This window comes from Rhipicephalus microplus, chromosome 10 (genome assembly GCF_043290135.1).
Source record: "Rhipicephalus microplus isolate Deutch F79 chromosome 10, USDA_Rmic, whole genome shotgun sequence".
Lineage (NCBI taxonomy): Eukaryota > Metazoa > Arthropoda > Arachnida > Ixodida > Ixodidae > Rhipicephalus > Rhipicephalus microplus.
The window spans coordinates 84,755,124-84,779,760 of record NC_134709.1 but is presented as its reverse complement, the minus strand read 5'-3'; the positions used below and the strand labels follow the sequence as shown (position 1 = coordinate 84,779,760).

Genomic DNA, 24,637 nt, shown 5'->3' with positions numbered 1-24,637 from the left:
CCTTCTTTCTTCCAAATTTGTTCATAAACTTCAGTTGATAGTTTGCGCTTGTACTGTCCACTTCTTTTTTTGTCTCCTCCTTAACTTCGTTTTCTGCAGCAATTGTATCGCAATTTTTTCTAGAAACCAAGTAGCCCAACACCTAACTTTGTTAACGTAAGGCTTCACATATTTCTACACAAAAAGCCCAATAAAAAGCGTTTATTTTTGTATCCTTACAGTAACTCGACTGAAATCTTGCTGAGAAATGGTGCCATTTTGCTAAGAAACTCAGAGAGCACTATCTGAAGCAGAAGGACAGCACTGTTTACATGCCCTCTCATGCAACACTATGTCTCTAGTGGTATGTGGTAACTGTGTAGAATATGAAACTGAGGCAGCAGTTTCTTTTTCGAAAGTCATTGAACAACTGCTATAGGAAAAAACTCCCTCTGGGCAAAGCACCGCCATCAGTGCCACAAGATACAGTAAAGCTGCTACCATTACCTACTTCGCACTGGGAAATGGTCACACATTTGGTAGTGCCTTTGTCACGTTTTTTTTTAAATAACAATTCCAACATTAGTCTTGTGGTTTGTGGTAAATGACTCGAGATTTAGGTGATTATGATAGCCATAATGGAAAGCAATAATGCACACCACCAAACAAAGCAGCAAACAGTTGTTGAACTTCTGCAATGTTACACTGAACACAATATATTAGTACTGCTGACTCTACCGACAACATTGAATGTATTACACATATTCAGTACAAAATAAGCTGTTGCAACTGAACCACATTGTAAACTACTTTCCACCACTGCAATAAAAAAGTTCAGCACCTTTGAAATAAAGCAATGTTTCAAGATTTTTCGTGCTCATCTTACTGCAGCTGAAAATTACAAAGAATGACTCGTAGCTATAGCTAGAATTCTTTTTAATGACCTCACATATAACGTGCTAAATAAGACGCTGTTTTAGGCAAGCTAATTATAAGTAATTGACACTCACGGCGAGAAATAGGCAAAGAGAAAAAGGTAAGGGCACAGGACACAAGTGCTTGTGTGCTATGCCCCAACATTGTGCTTACACTAGGTTTTTGCAGCAGATGTGAGGAACCGACAACAAACTTTTACAGAACCTATTTTGTTCAGTGCAACCTAACAATTACAGATCACAGTGCTTTATCATAAAATGGCACAGTGGAAAATACCGTGATTCGTTTATAATAAATTTTTTAATCTGCAAATTTCGTTGCACAACTGTAAGATTTGGTTGAGGTCCTCATATGTACGTCTTCATGATGTCTTAATTTATTCAACAAGCCCAAGGGGTAGTTCGTGACTTAAAGATATGATTCTGCTCAAATCGCAAAGAGGATCGTAAGACCTGTCACCAATCTACGGTAGATTCCCAGTGAAACGAAATCTGTTAAATGGAACTGCTGCTTACCTAGAACTGCATCCAGCACAATTGGTTTCATACTTAGATTCTCCACCCTTGTTTATCTCCCAGTCAAAGAAACTCCCGTTAAATTGAACACATTTTTGGTCACTTGAGGTTCGTAAGACCTGTCACCAATCTACGGTAGACTCCCAGTAAAACAAAATCTGTTAAATGGAACTGCTGCTTACATAGAACAACTGCATCTAGCACAATTGGTTTTATACTTGGATTCTCCACCCTTGTTTATCTCCCGGTCAAAGAAACTCCCGTTAAATTGAACACATTTTTTGGTCACTTGACGTTCCATTTACTGTAGTTCTACTTTTATTTCTACCAGAGTCTAATGACATGCTCTGGCCAGTTGTCAGTCCCCTGAAGTAATTAAGCTTGTGTAAGTGACAAAAAAGCCTGTATATTGCTTACGTTTATATTTTTTGAGCTCCTCCCGAAGCTTTCCATTTTCTTTCCGCAAAGACGCGTTTTTTTTTTTTTTTTGCGAAGGCTGCTCACGTCAGTGTTCTGTAGTTCTTGAAGCAGCACCAAATCTTGGCTTCTTCTTTGTCTATCTTTCTATAGTAACAAAATGAGAGCAAACATTTAAACTGTGATGTAATTTGTTTATAGTGAAGTCATTATTTATATAGTTCCTCAAGCACAGGCTAATATATTAGTATGTCTAGGTAATCAGAGAACTTCTTATTTGGAGCAATTTTTCAAATGGCAGATTTTTTATGGACATATTAAGAGAAGATAATATGATATTTAGGTTTTCACAAAAAGCTAGATAAACATTTACATCTATTATAAATATCATGTACAAAATGCTCTCAGTATTATTTCTCTAAACAACGAAAAAAGAACAGTCATACAGGTGTGCGCTGTGAAATTAGTCTTCAGTAATTAAGCTTCAACACAAGCACAGTAAAGAAAAAATCCTCATAATGATAATAGTTTCGGAATTAACATTTTTAAAACAGTATGTGGTTATAACCTTAAAGGGGTTCTGCACAAACCTAGTCTTAACGTTAATATTTCGCATCAATCCTGCACAATTGACAGACAACTGCTGGGAAATGCAACAACGCCTCAATGCTAACAAAATGCACAAAACTAAATGGGAGAGCCCAGCTGTGTATATGCGACTGATAATAAGGTGACCAGCTCCTCCATTAGCTTTCCGAAAAGAAAAAAAGAAAAAAAGAGAATGGTTGTAAAACAGATAGCTGGGCGAGTTGGTATGCATGCACACTACAACTTTTTTAGCATGCACAAAATACAGAACAACAAAGAGAGAGACGAGCGCTAACCCTCAACTAATTTATGATTTACAGTTCTCTGACAAGTATGACAATGTTTTTTTTTTTGCTAGTGAGTTAGCGTGCTCTTTTTGTCATATATTGATGCAGCGGCCAATCTGTTCTATTTACACATTTTCACAGGTTAGTGGTATCAGATACACCACACCTTCTCGGCACTTCATGAACTTTGATTCTTATTTTGTGTCTTTGTGTAAGGTTGTTAACAAAAAGTTAAAAATGGGGGGAAAAACGTAGCTATCCCCTGAAAGAAGAATCAAAGTTCATGAAATGCCGAGAAGGGGTGGTATATCTGATACCACTAACCTGTGGAAATGTGTAAATAGGACAGACTGGCCGCTGCATCAATACACGAATAAAAGAGCACACTAACTCACTAGCAAAGAAAAGATTGTCATACTTGTCAGAGCATTGTAAATCATGCCATTGCATTTATGTGTTTCACGATACAGATATAGTGTTCACACATGGAGATAAACTAACACATGAACTTACGGGAGCCTTCCATAAACAGTGTACAAACAAATGCATCAGTAAACCTTCAGTGGCTCTAACAGATAGGGAGTACAGTTTTTTAAATTCTGATTAGCCTTCTCTTCTTATGTTTGCCTGTCACATGACTTGCACATGCACTATGCTGGTTCCCAGGTACTTATATGTTTTGTTTCTTTTAAAATAAATCAGTTGAGAGTTAGCGCTCGTCTCTCTCTTTGTTGTTTTGTATTTTGTGCGTGCTAAAAAAATTATAATGTGGAGAGAAGGGCTACTTTCACAATATTGACTAGTCCGCTTACAACTAGTTGTCGGCCCAGACGGCGCGTCCACGCCTTGCAACACTCGAGAACAAAAGCCGCCGAATGCTCCGCGGAAGCCTAAAACTACAAAAGCCCATCCTTTCTAGTGCTCTTCCATGACCAACTGTACGATCATAGAACAAAACTTTTGAAAAAAAAAAAGACTGGAACAGAAATAAACATGGCTGTGGAGGTTGTTCAATTGCACTCTGACACACTATATTTACAACATGCAAGGTTTAGACACTTGAAATCGGGTCGCCAATGTAGAAGGCTGCTGAAACCTGAAACTCATGCTCACCATAACAAGCCAACTTGGAAAAAGACTTGTGCGAACACTCGCTTTCCACAAGTATCACTGTACATTGCAAAAGCGTGCCGTGAAAAAGTAAAGCATGTAAAATAAAGCTGCATACACGCGTCCTGCTGCCACTCATCGCTGCAACTGCCGCCCTTGAGTAGCTAGCATATGAAACAGGCTATAGGGACCAACATAAAATGATGTGCCTTGCCTGTGCTCAACTATGCTGCTGGTCATTTCAGCTCTGCTTTCAATAAGCATTGTTTTCTTACTTTTTAATGAAGATTATTTTATAACGTTCACTAGCATAGTTTCCTTACACTATTATGACCTTGAGATGGCATAATATATAGGATTTAATATTGTGAGGGAAAAAATGATTGTAAAAGAAAAGGTGAGAGGTTAGTGGGCATTACATATCAGCATTAGAATTCAATGAACCAAAGGAACAAGCAGGATTTTGAAGAGACAACTCAACAATCGATTACATTCATACTATGAACCAGGTAATAGAAAAATGCTCAGAATACAACCAACCACTACACAAAGCCTTCATATATTACGAGAAAGCGTTTGATTCAGTAGAAATATCGGCAGTCATGCAGACACCGCGGAATCAGGGCGTCGACGAAGCATGTATAAACATCCCAGAAGAAATATACAGGGGATCAACTGCCATCACAGTGCTCTATAAAGAAAGCAACAGAGTACCAATCAAGAAGGGTGTAAGACAGGGGGATACAATCTCGCTAATGCTATTTACCATGTGCTTATAGGAGGTTTTCAGAGGCCTTGAGTGGGAAGAGTTAGGAATAAGAGTAAATGGAAATTACTTTAGTAACCTGCGCTTCGCCGATGACATTGCATTGCTGAGTAATTCAGGGGACGAATTTCAACTCATGATTACGGAGTTAGACAAGGAGAGCAGAAAGGTGGGTCTTAAAATTAATCTGCAGAAAACTAAAGTAATGTACAACAACCTCGGCAAGAAAACAGAACTTCGAGATGGGTAATAGTGCACTTAAAGTTCTAAAAGACTACGTATACGTAGGACAGGTAATAACCGCGAAGCCGAACCACGAGATTGAAGTAACTAGAAAAATAAGAATGGGGTGGAGCACATTTGGCAAGCACTCTCAAATCATGACCCGTAGATGCCACTATCCCTCTAGAGGAAGGTATATAACAGCTGCGTCTTGCCGGTACTTAGCTGTGGAGCAGAAACATGGAGACTTACAAAGAGGGTTCAGCTTAAATTGAGGACGACGGAGCGAGCGATGGAAAGTAAATGATAGGTGTAACCTTAAGAGACAAGAAGAGAGCACAGTGGATCAGTGGATTAGGGAACAAACCAGCGTTAAGGATATCATAGTTGAAATAAAGAAGAGAAAATCGACATAGGCTGGGCATGTATCGCGTAGGCGAAAAACTGCTGGTCAATAAGGGTAACTGCCTGGGTTCCAAGAGAAGGCAAGCAGGTTAGACAGAAAGTTAGGTGGGCAGATGAGATTAAGAAGTTTGCAGGTATAAAATGGCAGCAGCAAGCACAGGACCGAGTTGACTGGCGGAAAATGGAAGAGGCCTTTGTCCTGCAGTGGACGTAGTCAGGCTGATGATGATGAATAGCAGCATCCTTAGGTACACTTCAAGGTATAAGAATGCACAGTGCATTTGCGTGACAGGCTTTTAATTATTGTATTATTTATTTTGCTATATAAACGAAAGGCATAGCTGTTGCAAGACACAATACCAACAATACTTAAGCATCAACAGACAAAAAAGTGGTCCCTTCTGTTTGCTTACAGAGTGAGTGCTTGCATGACACTGCTTGATAATAAATTGTTACAATAAACTTAAGCAAAGTGAAAGAGCAGCAAATTGGCAGGCAGTGCTCCAGCGGAGTAATTCTAAAATACACGCACCATCAGCGATGATCACAAAGCCTCAGCGAGTGGGCTAGTGCCCTGAGAACGGCGTACATAATGGTTCCCACAGAATGTGTCAGCCGATACCATCCAACTTGATAACTTACTTAAAGTCTAATTTGAAGAAGTTGTGAAATGAAACAAATTTATATTTATTCTTGTTGTAGTTTCAGTCAAATGGGAGTGAAGTGTGAGCCTGGGTTTTGTGCAAAACAATTTGTGGAAGCTAGTAATGACTGTACAATAGATTGAAAACAACTTACACTTTTCTTAGGGTCTGCCATGGCCTGTCTATTATATTCTGCAATGGCTTTATCCATTTTCTTAATTAGCTCGGGACGGTCCTCTGAAACAGGTATTAGAAGTATGAATTTCATGGAAAACAATCCTACTGAGAGCTCTATCACCAAACATGCATTGTGGCAATAAAGCTACCGAGTTTGACTGCACTCCCGCCAAACTAGTGTCTAACCTTCAGTGTTTAGTAAATAGAATAAATGCGGCAAAGTAAAAAAGAGGCATATTATTTTACCACGTTCACATGTATACCTTTTGCAACTCAATATCCAGCTAAGTAGGTACAAGCATCCCTAATACTTTTTGACAAATGCGCACAACACCTACACGTATGATATATTACTAGCAACGGGAACAGCAACACCGGGAGTCTCCAATGAAGGCGGAGTTAGGGCCACAAGGTTCATTCACCTAGCTAATAAAGACTCCGAAAAGACTTGGCTGGTGGTGTGATGTGATTTGGTTGTCTGCTTATCTCGGAGGAGAGATGCAGAGGACGCCGTGCCGGCAAGGTTCCATTTGGCGTTGCATAAGTGGTTGCCAGACTGGAAGAGTGGTTGTTGCCAGATTGCCGCTAAATTTGGCAGAAAAATTTTTTTGTAGTTGTGGCTTTTTCGCAAGAGTTTGGCGCTATCCGCGTTGCTATATCCGCGGTGCACTTCTTGGCTGAAAATTTTTCTCCTGTAGTTGTGGCTTCTCCGTCAGACAGACAGTCTGGAACAGCACAAAAGCGGCCGCCGACATCCGAGTGATGGGGAATTCGCAAGGACCTCGGCTTAATTATGGTGACCCACGATGCAGTAAGTTGTCACGTACAATCGCCCAGGCAAAAAAAAAAAAAAAAACGAGCAGACCCACACTCCAGGTACAATGGTTGCAGGAAACAGCTAGCTGTCCCAGCTCCGCGGGACACTGCCAAATTTAGCGGCAGTCTGGCGACAACCACCCCAAAGTCTGGCAACAGACTTATGCAACGCCAAATGGAACCTTGCCCGCCGTGCCTCCCGCGCTCTCTGTGTGGTGTGGTCGAATAAAGCTGGGAAGATTCGTTCGGTTAACCTGCCTCCGAGTCACTGGTGTAGACGCGTCAGTCTGCATGCTGTGTCGAACACCACTCACCTGAAGAGATCAGTGCCGGGACAGCAGGAGGTGAGGGTCTTGACCGAAGGCGCCCTGCCTAGGCCCAGTTGAGGGAATTCGCTGAGGTCCAGCGAAAACAGGGATCGCCTACACGTCCGACGGCGCTGAGGGTTAGCCATAGCCGGGCTGACGCTGATGCTGTTGACCTCTGATGGATGGCGCTCACCCACAGAAGGGGATGTGCCAAGAACCGGGCGGCAGGATACTTAAATGAAACTAAAATCAAAATGAAGCCAATCTGAAAGAGTAGTTTAGAAATAATACTACCAATAAACAAAAATGCTTGCTGAGCAAGTGGTCAAACCATCTCTTGTTTTTGACGGAAATAGCTACGAATTATTAACTTGAGATCTGAAAATGCTAGGGTTCACTAGCACGGTAATCTTTTCGTTGCGTTGATGTAATCAAACACAGTGGAGCATAGGAGCATATATCCCTGTGGCAGTAACCAGATGCTCGCTTCCACGCGCACCACAGCGAGATGCATTTCGTCTTAATTTTTGCGCGCGTAAATATTTTCTAAATTATTTAGCGATGGAATCTCACGGTGCCGCTTCCACCCTAATTTTTTTTTCTTTCTCGCGTGTTTCTCACTTTATAAGCGTCATCTCGCAGTAATAGTGGTGTTTCTGAAACTGAAATTGCATGTATACCTTTAGTAATACGCAAAAAAAAAATAGTTCTTCTTTTTTAATGTCCCTTTAATGAGGAAACCGCGAGATAAAACACCGACTCATTTACCGAGCTGTGCTGCCCTGACCTATGCACGTAAGCGTGCAACATCGGCGCAGGAAAAACAAACAGTGCTGACTAACGGTGGTCTCGAATTAAATTTGGGCCACGAAAATCGGCTGCCAAGTGACGGCGACGGCGAAGAATTCGGGCGCTGAAGTACGAGCCCAAACACCAGGCGTGTCTTTAGCTGCGCGCAACTCGTTGAGCACAACACTCTGGCGCCTGGCCACGCAATCACTCAGAGACGCCAAACAGATCTCGTCTCTCGTTAGCAGAATTCGTTTGGAGTCAATTTTCCAGGGGACGTCGGCTTGGGGTCGTTGTAACGGTGAAATATACGAGGTGATATTTAATTACATAACAGAATCGGATACCATCATGCTAACATTATAGGTGTGTATTGTTTCATTTCTTCGCTGATTTAGTTCACGTATTTTTACTTTTTTTCTAATTACTTTCTTTAAATTTTTTTAGCATTCCATAAATGTACCGTGAACGACACTAATATTTTTGTTTACCAAAAAAAGTGTCTTCTTAAGATTTTTCTTTGTTTTGTTTTTCATACACCACACAGCCGCTCGATGCATGGCAGATCCCCGAGGAGGGTTGAGCGACTCCTCTATAGGAATCAGGCGACCGGCCAAAGAACCACCCGATCAATTCGGTGGACTTGCACTGAACTGAGTTTGGTCCCCCCCCCCCCCCCCCCGCCCCTAGCTCACAGGCAACGACATGTCTCCCGGTTTCGGCAAAAGCAACCACGTAAATCGAGGATATTTAGATACGGGTATTGAGGTCGCAGTCTATAGTGACTGCGACGTAAATTATTTGTGTTTGACATATTTTACTATCCCAGTCTCTATTGAAACGATCCGTATGCGATGTTTAATAATTCCGCATGTTTCCGTAAGAATACATATGTTTCCTATATATTTTCCATATATTTGCGCAAGATTTGCGGAGAAAGGCACAGGCGAAATTTACCCAGCGCCGACAAAGGTAAAGAATATGTTCAAAAAATCAAAATATGTTCAAAATACATGTTTTTTTTTTACCTTGGTCGGCATTGTGTAAATTGCGTCTACGATTATCGAAAGTGTTTGCTGTGACGTGGCACGAAATTCACGGGAGAAAATTAATCCAGCAACAATAATAATTTGTGATAGCGCGAAAAGCTCAAACAAACCTATCATTTTAAGATGTCTTTGCCATCGAGGAAGTTTTTTCGGGCAGTATCCTTATTTATTTCCCGTATATTTATTTCTAATCTTATTCATGTTATCAGCGCATCTACAGTCTACCAGCACACTGCATCGTCTTCAGACCAGTGCAATGAGTTACCAACGTGGGCTAGTTGTTTAATAATGTAATGAACTACTTCATGACAATAATTTTTTTAATTACTTGTTACTTTCCCAATTACTTTTGGCCGAACTATAGTGTGCCTTCTTGCCTTGAGACAAGAACCAATAGACCAAATAAGAAACACTGACAAAGGCAAGCTGAACTGTATACCACACCTCAAGCGAAGGAAGTTGGATAAAGATTACCGAGGCTTCAATGAACTCGTGCCTTTTGAAAAAACCTGCTTAATTAATTTTATTAATTATGAACTTTTGTTAAGTAATTCAATTACAATTGAATAGTAATTGATAGTAATGTGTTTTTAATGTAACTACAGTGGAATATCGTTCATAAGATTCTTCAAATTACATATTTAGATCTCATGCATTTTTTTTTCTTTTCGCTGCCGGCCAACCTGTATAGTAGAACATTTGCATAATACGTTTTATTTCCGGTTACCGTGAGAAAAAGCACCAGCCAAATCAAGGAAAGCAATTAGTAATTCAACTTATTACTTTCAGGAGCGAGCTGGCCATCTCTGATCGTATTACAGCACCGTGACATGTCGGAGTCGCGCTCGCGACCTTGTCCACGGGCGACGCAGCCGCGACCGTCCTTGCTTTCGTTGTTACGACTTCTTTTGTCCGCTCGGCCCGCCCACGCTTCTTCCTTGAAACCGGAGACCATCGCTGTCGTTGTCAAGGTCACCCGTCCCACTCTGAAGACTATAGGCAGCACCCTCTCCTTTTACATGTTTCAGCTACGATCTCCTATGCGATCTTACAATGCTTCTGTAAGAAAAAGATTTATGGTAGTAAAAAAAAAATAACTCAATCTGATCTGAATAAGTTTTTCTTCTAAACGCAATGAGTTTCCCGTAATCAGCGCAGTTCTTGCGGAAAAGAAAAAAAAGAAAGAACATTCTCAGTTCAAGCGCCACTTGAGCGGCATCGCCCAGCTCAAGCTTCGATATACGTTTGTTTCATTATTAATTGAATAAATTCCACAGAAACATAGACAACAATGCTGTAAGTGGCAACCAAAAGAAAGGACAGCACGAGCACTAAGGATGTTCTTAAATAAATTGTAACGAAATGGTTAAGTACTGCGCAACATATTCAGTTTCTCTAAACATTCAACGCGATTTCTTTTTCCGCTGCGTTACATATAGCTGTAGCGCCTCATTGGTTTGTTCTGTATAGCTAGCATTGTTGGAGTAGTATCGTCTTTTTTTTTTTCGCTTACCATCTGCAGTAGGTAGGTATTACTGTCCTTGTGCAGTTCTAGCAACAGCTGAAAAATTTAGGTAACCCCTGCACATGAACCAGTCATTGTTACTGTTTACCGCTGTGCCACACTGTTTTTACTACCCTGTATAGTACGATCGTTAGGTTCCGTGAGGCTATGTACCTAAGTCGCCTTTAACCCTAAGCAACAATCTATTATGTACATACTGTAAAATCAATGGAATTGTGAAATACGGTTAATAAAAAAAAAGTGTCCGACTCGTTTCTGCAGCAGCGGCAAGTAACCTACAGCTACATAAAAATTACATAACCTTTAATTTTGGCACACGTCGCATATAGCGGGCCAATCACTGGACGCGAACTGTACGAAATGCAAACTAACGGAGAATAGAGGTCCATACATGACTGCACCGATAATATGTCAGCGATTAAGAAAAAACAAAAAAAAACACGGAGAAAGTAAAATGAACAATGTGCTTGAAATGAGAAGTTCTAATTAAATCAGCTGGTTTGTGACGCAGTTTTCATTCTTGAACATTAAAAAGCCACAAACCCATTTCCGTTTTTGGAATGGGAGAGGAAAAAGTAAATAAAATAGGAGCCCTTGCCTTCTTTAGAAAATTTGGGCACGCAAAGATTTCCGTGCCGTAGCACTTTATTGACTTTGTTCCTTCCAGCGTCTTCCATAATCATATGGTGGTTTTGGGACGTTATACCCCATGCATCAATCAATTATTTAACTAATCAAACAATCAGTCAATCATTGACTTTGTTCTTTCCGTCGCATCGCGCAGTGCTGTTTCTTGATGCCCCTTCATTAATGTAGAGAACTTGATCGACATTAAAAGTGTCTAGCGACGCAACACTTCAACTGATACAATCAACGATAGTGGCGCGTTCGCATCCAGGCAGCAGTGAAACGCGGCAACGCGAAACGACAAGTCACCTCAAGGAAAGGACACACTGCCGCATCTAAAACAGCTGATTTACGACAGGCCCGCGATTTGGATAGCGTTAGTTTTCGAAAACCGGTCGCGCACAAATCGCCGCAACCTGCCTTCGAGGCCTCCTTTTTCTGCACCATCGCCAGTGCCGGGTTTTCGCACGTACGATCCTAGTTTATAACAAGTTTCGCTCGAAAAAAGAAAAAAAAAGGGCAGACGGAACAGGTGAAGGTCGAGGAAGCAGCGCTATACCGTGTTTCAACACCGTACCGCCAAGCGAGCGCGCGCGCCGGCCGATACGACCCACCGAAAATTCAACGTCGCCTGCTAGAAAGAGCGGGAACTTTCGAGAAGGCGATCGGGCGCGTGGAAAACGCCGCGCCGGGCGATAGGCACCCACGTGACTCACTACGAACGTAACTGATCCGTATTCGGCTGCCGCCGCGGCCCACGCTGCGGGTACGGGTATAATAGTCTACTACGCGCGTGCACGTGAGTGAGTCAGCCCGCGGCCCACGTTTTACGCATTTATTGCCAGCGCCGTCAGAAAAGAAGTCAGTCCCCTGCGTTTTCATTTTCAGAGGTCCTCGGGTGACGCTCGTTCGTTGCTCCAACGCTGCCGAAAGAGTTGCCCGGGGATAGGTTCTTGAGTCGCGAAAAAACGTCACATACTACATAAATCAAACTAGTCAGGCTTTGTGGTCTTCCCGTGCCGCGACAACTGAGCGAAAACAAAAACACTAATGTAAACAAAGAGCAGGATAGTGCAACTCGAAGCACGCTAAAGAGCGGAGAACACGTCGCGCCATCTCAACTGTAATATTAGAACTAGCACCGGCGCTTTGCAGCGGTTTCGCGGACCGTTTTCCTCCTGAAGCTCGGGCTGCAACAATAATAGAGCTCTTACGGCATGATGCATAAACACTATTTCGTTTATTTTTTACACTGTCAACTTCACGGCTAGCTGAGTCATCGCTAGATTCAACGAACCCAAAAATAAAGCGGGCCATTTCTTTGTGTTTTTGAGGAGCAGGCCAAAACGGCAGCAGCAGACGACGCTAGAACCTTCCTGACCTCTCCAGGAACGGGCGGCCAATGAGAGCTCGCGGCATTTGCGTCACACACCTCCAAGGCGTACCATTGGTCGCGCGGGCTTCGCAACACTCACGAAGTTTCTCGAACGGCGCGAGGTTGCTTATAAAAGAGCGGCGTCGTCTGCTGCGGCGCAGATTTTGACACACAAGTGCATATCGTACGCACGCAAACGCATACGAGCAACGCTTCCTTTTCGCTACTAAGCAAAACCAGCCTTTCACAATGCCAACTCGCAACAGTTCGGCGGCGCCTGCAATCGGTATCGACCTTGGAACGACGTACTCCTGCGTCGGGGTCTTCCAACACGGTCGGGTCGAGATAATCGCCAACGATCAGGGCAACCGCACGACTCCCAGCTACGTCGCCTTCACCGACACGGAGCGGCTCATCGGCGATGCCGCTAAGGCTCAGACGGCGATGAATCCCGAGAACACCGTGTTCGACGCGAAGCGACTGATCGGCCGCAAGTACGAGGACCCCAAAATTCAGGAGGACCTGAAGCACTGGCCCTTCAAAGTCGTCAACGAGTGCGGCAAACCCAAAATCTGCGTCGAGTTCAAGGGTGAGAAGAAGCGGTTCAACCCGGAGGAGATCAGCGCCATGGTGTTGACCAAGATGAGGGAGACCGCGGAAGCGTACTTGGGACAAAAGGTCAGAGACGCCGTCATCACGGTGCCAGCCTACTTCAACGATTCTCAGAGGCAGGCGACAAAGGACGCTGGAGCCATCGCCGGTCTTAACGTGCTGCGCATCATCAACGAACCGACGGCCGCGGCGCTGGCCTACGGACTCGACAAGAACCTCCGAGGTGAGAAGAACGTCCTCATTTTCGACCTCGGAGGCGGCACCTTCGATGTCTCGGTGCTGACCATCGACCAGGGCTCCATGTTCGAGGTCCGTTCGACCGCGGGCGACACGCACTTGGGCGGCGAAGACTTCGACAACCGAATGGTGACCCACTTCGTAGAAGAGTTTAAGCGAAAGCACCGTCGGGACATGAGCAAGAACGCACGAGCCGTGCGCAGACTACGCACGGCGTGCGAGCGCGCCAAGCGGACTCTGTCCAGCTCGACTGAAGCGAGCATCGAGATTGACGCTCTGCACGAGGGCATCGACTTCTACACCAAGATCACCCGGGCGCGCTTCGAGGAGCTGTGCATCGACCTGTTCCGCAGCACTCTGGGACCCGTCGAGCGGGCCTTGCAGGACGCCAAGATGGACAAATCTCAGATCCACGACGTTGTCCTGGTCGGAGGTTCAACCCGCATACCCAAGGTTCAGAAGCTGCTGCGAGACTTCTTCAACGGCAAGGAACTGTCGATGGGCATCAACCCAGACGAAGCTGTTGCCTATGGAGCTGCGGTCCAGGCGGCCGTGCTGAGTGGGGACAACAGCGAAAGCATCCGGGACGTCCTCCTCGTAGACGTCGCTCCCCTGTCTCTGGGCATCGAGACCGCCGGAGGCGTCATGACCCGCATTGTTCAGCGCAACACGCGCATCCCGTGCAAGACGTCCCAGGTGTTCACCACTTATTCTGATAACCAGCCAGCGGTCACTGTTCAGGTGTTTGAAGGAGAGCGTGCCATGACGAAGGACAACCATCTTCTGGGCACCTTCAACCTGAAGGGCATCCCACCAGCGCCTCGCGGCATCCCCAAGATCGAGGTTACTTTCGACATGGACGCCAACGGCATCTTGCACGTCTCGGCCAAGGACCAGAGCACGGGAAGGCAGGAGGGCATCCGCATCACGAATGACAAAGGACGCCTCAGCAAGGAGGAAATTGACAGGATGCTCTCGGAGGCTGAGCGGTTCAAGCAGGAAGATGATGCCCAGAGGGAGCGGGTGGCTTCCAGGAATGCTCTGGAATCGTACGCTTACAGCGTGAAGCAGGCTGTCGAGGAGGCCGGAAGCAAGATGTCGCAGAGTGACAAGGACAGTGTCCTGGAGAAGTGTAGCCAAATCATCACCTGGATCGACAGCAATAGCCTCGCCGAGAAGGACGAGTACGAAGACAAGCTCAAGGAACTACAACAGTTCTGTGGGCCATACATGACCAGGATGCATCAGGGCGATGCCAGTAGGAAACACGGTGGTTCCTCGACACAACAGCAGCGGTCCGGGCCCATCATTGAAGAAGTTGACTAAACATGCTGTGCACGCTTAGAGTGTTTTAAATTATGAACTTCCACCACTGATCGAGCGCGCTGTGCACACTTGGTCCGTGTTTTTAACTTGGAGTGTTTAAATTGTAGCAATTGTACATATGTATATACTAACAGCTGTATTTTTAAAAAATAAATGTCCTCTCTTGAAACCTATATCCCCGTTGTTTTTGTTTTTTTTCTGCCCCTTCGGGACTCTTCTCTGTAACTGACTCCTGCTGGGGGCATTCAGCTATCTCTCTCTCTCTCTCTCTCTCCTACACATACACTCACACACACACTATATATATATATATATATATATATATATATATATATATATATATATATATATATATATATATATATATATATATATATATATAACACTTGAATGCATCAGAGGTAAGCTTGGTTGCTGAAAATAACTAATATTATAAGAGAATTGATATTGATGCCATGCTGCCATTCAAAACCATCTGTTCATCGCGTCGGTTGCTCGGCCAGAGTCGACCTAATCAACAGGTGGCTTTGAAAAATGCGGACCCACACGTTTCAACTATATGTGTCATACACACACACACACACACACACACACACACACACACTTGATCACTATTCGATCTACAACGGAACACGGCTGTGTTGCACATTAAGCATTGTTCTTCAAATACACATCAAACACGCTGCGACCATTGAGAAATTATAAAACATTAAATATATTCAAGTGTAAGTGGCAGAAAAGCATCCCTATTAGGACACCAGCATTGCACGGAATGGTCAGCAGTTAAAGAGAAACACATTTAGTATTCTACAAAAGAGTTGACTGTTGGGCGAGTAGGTGTTGTGACATAGAAACCATAGGTAGTCGCTCGACTTGACGAGACACACGAGAAGGAACAGACAAGAAATAGGCGTACCTGCTTTTCGCATGTTCTATCTCATGTGTTCTGTCTAGGTGCACAACTCATGATGGTTTCTATGACATTTAGTATTCGGCAACATTCTACAATTGCATGATTTGCACGCGGCTGATGCCTCGACACTTTTTTTATCTTCTCAGATATCTAGAAATGATTGCTTGACCTTTTTCATCTTTTTAGTCAAGTGCAGTGCATGCTTGTGCATTTCACCGCACCTTATAAATAATACTAATTACAGTTAATGTCGTACCCACACTTGGAGGCATGTAATTAAGTGCAACTGTCTCAGGCCATCTTGTGCGAACATTCTAGACACGTTTTGAGTAGTGTTCGCGATATATTTTTATGAGTACACTTGATCAGCCTAGTGAACTTCGCATAATCGATTCCTGGTGAACTTGTACAACATACTTACGAGTTTGTTTATGAACAAATTGTACGATGAGTTACAGGAGTGCTATATACACTCAAAAATGTAATATATGGAAAAGTTCGATCATGAAGTGTTTTGTGTGGATCGTCTTTTTTTTTTTTTTTTGCGAACATTGTGAATATCACTCCCTTCCACAAAGCGGGAACGTCATTTACGAAGGTATCCTTCGGGAGCCTATCAACACCCACCGACATATCATCCTATCATACTACACTCTTTACAATCTATGCGACGTCATTGGTAAGGGCGAGATCGAATGAAGTTCACAACATACCGCTAGGAGGCAATCATCCCAGAATTCCTGTTTTTGCTAGATTAAATTTTTTACGACCTCAACGCAGCTATAAAAAATTGTGATGCTCCATGGTCGCATCAGTTCGCATTGCGCGCCATTTCTTCTTGTCTAGTATTGATTTTCGAGTAACGACATTCTGCATACTTTAAAAGCCATAATAAGCCAATAAAATGAACTTTTGGTATAACTTATTTTTGTTGAATATTAACGCTAGCAATACAAAGTGAACTGTGTAATTATTATACTGTTACTTACTGTTTCTTTATGTGTTATAAAAGAGACCGATAAAAAAGTTAAGTGTTTTGATGATGATCTGTTTTAGCGAACTCGCACATTCCTTTCGCTCGAGCCCGACAACACTGTGTTCGTCTTGCGGGGCTTGTTAACTGTGTAAAACATTTTATTGCACTTTTTTCCCGCAAAACTGTCTTTTCCGAGTGTTAAAGCCCACCATATAACCCGCTTATTGCGACAGGTAAGTCGGCAAAACGCTTTCTATGAATATCACTTTGATTTTAGCAACCTAGCGTTCGCGCAAAGCCTGCTTCGCAGCGACGTTTTCCGTGGTAATGGTGTTTCTTCCAAGCATTATAGCTACGTTTCGGAAGTAAGATTTAATGGGATGAAACATCGTTCACACGCGCAAGCTCACAATCGTTTACGCGTACATTCGCGTTTCGTTTCATGGCGACCTTTAAGTGGTAGCGATCACCGACTGCACGCCGCTGCTATTGCAGCCGGAGAAAGTCGGTCAACTTATCGGCCATGCAACGACTAAATATGTCTTATGCGTTGCTTACAAGTCGTGCATGCATAGCAGATGCATTTAGCTGTCCGTAGGAATTCAGCCTTTTCTTCTGTGACTAGCACGGAGATACTATTTTGGGCGGAATCTCTTGATTCGTTGCATCGTGGACACGCTTTTCTGGTCTGTTGACTACAGTGTAAAGTTGTCTAGCTGGCAGATTACGGGCTACTTTTGGGGAATTCAAACGCCTTAGCACACGCTAGTGAAGTTTGTTTAGAGGATAGTTTTCTGAATCACGAAAACAAATGCGAGTTGTTTGTCGGCGTGTGCCGCACGAAGCGTGAAACAGCTGTCCGTCGCCGCGTGCTTGTCTCTGTAAACAGATTTGTGCGATGAAGTATCACTATGGCTTGTTGTTCTGCAATTGCAAAATGGCTTGAATGCGTGCAATGAGGCTGAGACCACTCTGTTCCCCTTATTGCATTGATAATGTTTCTCGTCGTAATGCTATCCTAAAATAAATCGTCGCTATCGTGTGGCTTTCGTGGCACCACTTTCTCCCGATCGCTTAAACTCCAATTATTACACGAAGTACGCTCGATTCGCCTGCACCGCTTCGAGCCTATCTGTTGAAATTCGCAGAAATTGTGCAGCTCGAATGCAGAAATGCAGGTGCTACGCGACAATACTAGCGAAACCGCTTGCTGCGCCCACGGCTCGTGCCATATGTTTCGCCCGTTTGGTGCGCCGCTTTGACGTAAGCTTACGTTACATGGACGCAGGAAGTAGGCGCAGAGAGTCAAATAACGTCTAAAAATGCACCAGCAAATATTGCATCAAGTCGGCGCCGTTGGAAGACGGGGTACAGAAAAATCGTGAAGCACCCCTCCTCTGCATGCACCTTTTGAAGTCAATGGCGTAGTGTAGGGGACACCACTGTGCCTCCACTGAAACGTCTGACACTGGTGTAGCACTGCACGATCTGGTTTGAGTGGTACTGGTGAGTTTGACAAACCCTGTAGTAGTAAAAGACCACGTTGTGTGTTTGCACCAGCCACCTACTGGAACAAATTAAGTGCTGGTGCTCCTTCAATGCCCGTAAAGCACTAACACTCAGCAGCACTTTATCTGTGCCCAGTAGCCATATTTGTAGTAAAAAAATCTGTACATCAATTGCACAAGTGTAGCACACAAGACCTGTATTTGTCACCCAGCACCTTACAAAAGAGCCAGTACAAGTGTATACTGAGCAGTGGACATTGTTGCCTTGATAGAGACGACGGTGTACCAAGCTTTGTAGAAGCTATCAGCTTGATTAAAGAGTAGTCAGTGTTTGAAGGCCTCTGGATTACCGTAGACTTTTCAAATTTCTGCAAATTTTATAACGGTTTAATTTTTTTCTTGATGAAGATTTATATAGGTCACAGTAGATGCTGTTCAAATCTGTGACATCGTGACATTGCAGCGAGTTCGCGTGGTAACTTGAGAGGTGGCAGTGTTTATGGTACTTTCTCTTTGCATGCTTTCTTGGCTTGCTGAGAGCGTCTTCTCACGACAAGAGTTGTGTTTTGGGTTTGAATGTAATTCACAGATACAAGAGAAGTGAAGTTTTTCATCAACGTCCCTTTAAAATCATCTGCAAATCTTCTTCAGTATCACTTCTGCTTCATCCTTGTAGTGTTTGAATTACGACGCGAGATCCATCTTCATCTTCGACCTCCATCTTTTCCCAAAACTGTGTCCGGAATGGGTAGCTTTGTTATGGGCTTGGGCGGCTTCACTAAAATGATGTGGCTTGAAAGTGGGGAAACTTTAAAGCCTATGCTCACATGCATACACAACAATATAGCAAGCGAATTCAGGGATGCCTCCAGCAGTGAGTAGCTTTTGAAGGGACCAACGAGTGGCCTGAATGTGTGATTAGAGCTTAGTTGAAATGAAATGACTGTCAAATATAGCCACATATTTTACTATTCATTTTGTGTTGTTAGTGGAACTTTTGTTCGTGTTTATAAGTAACAAAAACTGGCTTGTCGTGCAGCCTAGCGGAGAGCCTTGAAGCTGGGTTATTGAGCCGATCGCTTTGCTGTACGAAGTTATGAAGTCTGATGCTGTCAAGCATGCCATAATTACACTCAACCTTCATTATAACAAAGCTGCATCTTACACGAAAATAACTTTGTTATAACCAAAAATTCGTTATAAAAGTATATTCCCAACACTACAGCTATTGCAAGACTATTCTTCATTTACTTTGTTAATACCATCATCATATTATGTCCAGGTTCGTTATATTAAGGGTTTAGTGTGTAGTCCTCAGAATTAGAGTGTCTATAAAATATTATCTATCCCTGCGTTATTCTGCACTACTCACAAGGTAAAGATAGATGCATAGTGAGAACCCTCGGTACCTTCACAAACAGCAAATAAAGTTTTTTCATTCCATTCCATTCACATACAACCAGTGGGCCATGTCAAGGTGCGACGGATGCACAGTAAACCACCACACTTGGACATTGGACGTGCTCACTGTTTGCCGCATGTGTTGTCATGTGTGCATGTGACTTCATATTTGCCGCTGATAGAAAAATTCCGATTAGAAATGTGTCACGGTATTTTCCACATCACCATTCTGTGATTATGCACTCGGACTTGTAAGGTTTTCATTGCGTTAGACAAAATGGGTACCCTTAAAATCGATTGTCGGTTCCTTTAATGTTCAATGCAAAAAGTGGCATTGAGCAAAAGTATTGCCACTTACCGCCATCTTCCATTTGTAGTCGTTGTTGAAAGCATGTGATCCCCGCTTTTTTTTTTTGCACTTGCATTCTGTGTTGCGTGCTTAAAACTTAAAAAGACTTGCATATGTTCCTTACAAAAACAAAAAAATAACATCTTTCATCTACTGTTGCTCAGTTTTTGTATATACTTGATAGCAGTATTATACATTGTGGTCTAAATTTCAGCTGTAACACGGTTATTTTTCTGTTTTTTTTTTAAGTTCTATTTGGCTTAGTTCATGTCTTTTGCAATGTCCCCTTTCTCTCCCAACAAGTTGTAAAATCTAATCTTAAAGGTCATGCTTTCTTGCATTGTTAGATATGGAGGTGGCGAGACCACTTCATGGCTAGCTAATTTTAGGCAAAGTTTACGGTGAGAGGCTTAGGCAAGGCAGGCGACTTGGCATCTTTTGTTTTTCAAGCAGCGCTTGTGTTGAGTGTTCTGTGTAGTTGTTGGTGTTTTGAAAACCCCCATCACCTATAGCTGGCACATGTGCACCGATAGAATAATAAGTAATACAAAGTAAATTTTATTTTTCTGAGGCTGGGGTTTAAACCCAAGTCCCCACTGGTCCGAAAGCGAGTGTTTAGAAAAATCTAAGCTGGTGCTTGCCCAATGTGAGCCAAACTGAAGCATATGAATATAAGAATGCATTCTACTGCCAGTGCAAAAAGTAATTGGGAAGTAGTACACTTTCTCTGTCTGCTTCGTTGAAATATTTAGGCTGAGTGGACTAAAAGCAATGAGGAATTGCACATTTTAGAAAAATTTCAGCTTCAAAAAAACAGAATTCCTCACCCACTTTTGCATAATTGCTTGACGGTATAATCTTTGGGCCATTCTACAGGCATACAAATGCTAGTACAGACATGAAAGAGGCCATGCCAGTTCAGCCCGAAGACAGTGTTGAGAACGGCTGCTATTTAGAAGCAAAGAAAAGCTGTTTGTGAGGCACGCCAACATTTAGCTTCGCCTGCCCCCGTTTAACCGATTGGAGAGGAGCTCCGGAATTTGTTAAAAACCACTCAAGCAATGGTGCAAAGTAATGTAGGCCATAACATGTCATCTTGCTACAAAATTCTATAATATCAGATAATTTGTGAGAACGAATCCTTTCTTAATCTGCTTCCAGGCGGTGTAAAAGCTGGTCTTCTTCATGCTTTTCTCTTTAAAACTCGTCAAGAAATGAGTTGAGCGCAGCCGAAGGGGAGCTCAGCTCATTGACAGTGCTTTACCTTCTCTTGCACTGCCGCAGGCCAGTTTGCTATTTAGTGATGCTGCTTGGCTTTTGGCTTTTCGGCGTTGTCTTTGGCTTCTTCGGGATGGTGTGGCAGTTTGTAGCGCTCACCCATGAGGAATCGGAAGCAGGAGTGCATTCATTTCCACAAACGTGTAAACATTTTTTTTACCTGAGGTCCATAGTACAAAAAAATTATGCCCGCTTTCGCTGACAGTTGAAATAACAATGTGATACGAAAGGGCTTGGTGATTTGTTCAAAAAAAAAAAAAGGCACTTTCGTGAACCTCATGTTTTTCTCGGTGCAGGTGAGACAAGAGGTCTTGCCTAGAGAAGTCTGTTGTCTCTGAGGGCCAGTGGAGGCGCGCCGGCGGTGACAGCAGCCATGTCGGACAGCGAGGCAAGCAACTACTCCGACAATGAGAGTGAACGCAGCTTCCAGGCCAGCGAGCGGGCCGAGGAGGAAGAAGAAGAGGAAGAGGAGGAGGAGGAAGAAGAAGAAGAGGCTCGCAGCGAGGCTGGAAGCGGGGTCGGCATCGCTGAAGCCGAAGAAGTACCCGAAGGCGCTGAGGTAACATGTAATAACCAGTAATTGTAAACGAATTGTTGACGAAAGACGTCTCTGTTGCGTCTGTGCATGAAGACAGCATCGTTCGGCCCACGTTAGCCTTTCATTCTGTGTTTCTTGGATAGCAACGATAAAGTTGGTGAAGTTTCACACTGCAAGTGTGTGCAGCATGCAAGCAAATAGGTGCTATTTTCCTGTACATTGCCCGTAGAAAGCCTCTCTAAATTAAGCAAGGTGGCTTTGATACATCGCATGACAACGATTTGACTAATAGGGCATACCCACTTGCAAATTATAATATCCAGCTATACAAAAATATTCATTTTCTGCTGAGCTGTTTTTTTCCCTGTCTTTGGAAGCAATAGTGGGCCGGCTTTGTCTCTTTTTCGAATTAGCCTACAAGAAAAACTGTTGTGTACTTGACTTGGGCTTGAAAAACTAAACAAGTCTATTTATTTTATTCAGGTTTCTCTTAAAGGACAAGAAATGTCTCTCACAGCCCACTTTACTTTCTTTAATGTCACTGGCAATAGAGAGAGAGAGAGATAAATAGAGAAGAAAGGCAGGGAGGTTAACCAAGTTTGGCTCGATTGGCTACCCTACACTTGGGGTGGGAGAAAGGGAGACTAATAGAAAGGAAAGAGGTAGAAAAGAAAGGAAGTAAGAAAGCGAAGGATGAATAGTCAGCTCGAGACTGCACAGCACGGTCTCACACTGTTTTTTCACAAGCAGTCGTGAAGTCTGGTGGTCCTCAAGAAGTACAAGAGGGCTTTCGTGGCTTGGCGCGTATGGGAGACCGTCGGGCAAGGTCCCAGGATCTTCTCTTCTTTAAGCGGCCGTGAATCCAGCTGACAGAGCTTAGCTTCCGTAATACGTCGTTCAGACTGGTATAATATGTGTTCAGGACAAACTGCTGATGTATCACCAGGTATTCTATTCTTCTCATAATGGGATTCAATTTGTTGTTTAACAGGAGGAGCCAGAGCCTGAGGAAGAGCCTGAGGGCGAGGACCTGAACGAGGAAGAGGAGGAGTATGACGAAGAAGAGGAAGAAGACGAAGAGGATGAGGCAAGGCGTAAGCGGCGCAAGAAGGCGCGCTTCGGCGGCTTCATCCTGGACGAGGCCGAGGTAGACGACGAGGTGGAAGATGAGGAAGAGTGGGAGGACGGTGCCGAGGACATGATCGACTCGCACCGGCCCGCAGAGGAGACGTCGTCCAAGGAGCTGAACTCACATCGGCGCCTGCAGATGATGCTCACGTAAGCAAATAGACCGCGCTGTTAGGCCGAGGACGGCTTTTTATGACTTTCTATGACAGCCTGTTTGAAGTGGGGTGGTGACAAACAGTCACTTGAGTGACCAAGTAAATTCCCGGATATAAATATTTCTTGAACTGATCAGGCTTTACTGTATGTATTGTGGCATAGTGTCTTGCCTGTCTTTACATGGGCCTGGATCCTGTTGTGAGTGCACAAACTTGTATTTGTTCCAAGCTCATTATGGTACTGAGGGCAAGCACAAGATAGAGGATAGAAGAATAAGCATGCAGTGCTTGGTTTTGTCTACTCATCCTACGTTTGCACTTAATATCATGTAATACTACATGATTCACTCCAACCTTTTGAGCTCGCAACTTCCAAGTTCATTTTACATGTTTGTAAGATGCAACATCAGTGATAGAGGAAGTGATAGAACACTTCATGCTAGTGTCAGTTAACTCGAAAATGAACGTGAGTTCTTGTTAATGTTGATTGAAGCAACATAGAATGTTAGTTTGCATTGGTTAGCCTAAGTAGGAATGTGTTTTATGTGCAGCTGATTCTGTATAAATGTTGTTTGTTGTAGCTCATGATTTTGTATTTTAAAAAATTATCGGAGGCATTATGCGTTATGAGAAACTGCAAAAAGGTTGAAAATATAGCATTCATTAGGAAAGGGCTATTGTTTTACAAAAGTGACTAGTAATAGCAATGACCAGCATGACATGCACGCCACGCAATAAATTTTATTGTTCTAATGAATTCCGGCACATTTGCGTGAAGAGAACATCTCAAGTTATAAATTGTTTGAATCATCTATTATCTTATGAAAGAAAAAGCTGTGTGTACTTCTAAAGTTGTATTTGAGTTACATAGCTGTAAAGTTATTCAGCATGTTATGACTTCTACTGCTTGCCATTTATGAATCTTACCATTATTTCATGACTAAACAAATACTCTTGACCGTTTAGCGCTTTCTTGCATAATTTTTTCATTGCTTGATGACATGTTTTACTTGTTCAGTTCATTTTGTACTCTTCATGCATGTTGCTTTTCCCACTTGTAATGGGATCTGGACCACTTCAAGTTCCTTGAGCTTTTATTCCTGTACCCTCCCTATACAAAGGAAATGGGGTTGATTGATTGATTGATTGACTGAGTAATTTATTTCACAGCCATATGGTAATATACTTCGTCGACATCGCTCTGGTTAACTTGTGCTTATGCGTTGGCAATATTACTAATGTTTCTTTTTTATGTTCACTGTGCTGATGTTTGCTATCTCATTAGAGTACCTTAAATTCTGTGGCTTACTGACATCAACTGTACTGCATTCCTTACATTTTTTCCTCTTTATTTGGTATTTTATCATCGTATCTTGCAATCACAGCGGCCTTTCTTTTGTTGTTAAAGGTCTCAGAAAGAAGACGAGATCGAAGACTACTACAGGCGCAAGTATGCCGACACCACAGCCGCTGAGGGTGGCTACCGGGAGGCTGACGTCGAGCTCTCCGATGAGATTGCCCAGCAGACCCTGCTTCCTGGCGTCAAGTGAGTAGAGTCAAATCTTAATGTTCATTTCTGCTGAACTTGTGACAAGGCCACAATGCACAGAAAATACAGTGGTCTCTAAGAACCTGTAATATTACAGTTGAAAGCACTTGAAAATATTCCAGGTAGAAGAAT

At 43.3% G+C, this 24,637-nt stretch overlaps 2 protein-coding genes and 1 long non-coding RNA gene across 4 annotated transcripts in view; 2 read left to right on the top strand and 1 right to left on the bottom strand.

Moving 5' to 3' along the window:
* Positions 1–1,849: 1,849 nt before the first annotated feature.
* On the bottom strand, positions 1,850–7,575 carry LOC142774462 (uncharacterized). Its single transcript, XR_012886410.1, has 3 exons — positions 7,177–7,575; positions 6,024–6,106; positions 1,850–1,994 (listed from the first exon to the last, which is right to left on the bottom strand). It is a non-coding gene; the product is annotated as an uncharacterized LOC142774462 (long non-coding RNA).
* A 5,111-nt stretch (positions 7,576–12,686) lies between these two features.
* LOC119180999 (heat shock protein 68-like) lies at positions 12,687–14,883 on the top strand. Its single transcript, XM_075875825.1, has one exon. It carries the CDS (start codon positions 12,785–12,787, stop codon positions 14,708–14,710), a length of 1,926 nt encoding a protein of 641 aa, XP_075731940.1. The 5' UTR covers positions 12,687–12,784; the 3' UTR covers positions 14,711–14,883.
* Positions 14,884–16,700: 1,817 nt separating this feature from the next.
* Positions 16,701–24,637, top strand: part of Spt5 (Transcription elongation factor subunit Spt5) — a 55,207-nt gene continuing 47,270 nt past the window's right edge. For both annotated transcript variants that reach the window (XM_075875824.1, XM_037432727.2), the window contains exons 1-4: positions 16,701–16,832; positions 21,432–21,694; positions 22,665–22,951; positions 24,365–24,502. In XM_075875824.1, the coding sequence (XP_075731939.1) occupies positions 21,509–21,694; positions 22,665–22,951; positions 24,365–24,502 (611 nt within the window). In that variant the 5' untranslated portion in view covers positions 16,701–16,832; positions 21,432–21,508. The remainder of the gene's footprint in view (positions 16,833–21,431; positions 21,695–22,664; positions 22,952–24,364; positions 24,503–24,637) is intronic.

Bases quoted from the DNA above. Each gene is read 5' to 3' on its own strand.
- LOC119180999 (XM_075875825.1), top strand. From the start codon at position 12,785: ATGCCAACTCGCAACAGTTCGGCGGCGCCTGCAATCGGTATCGACCTT.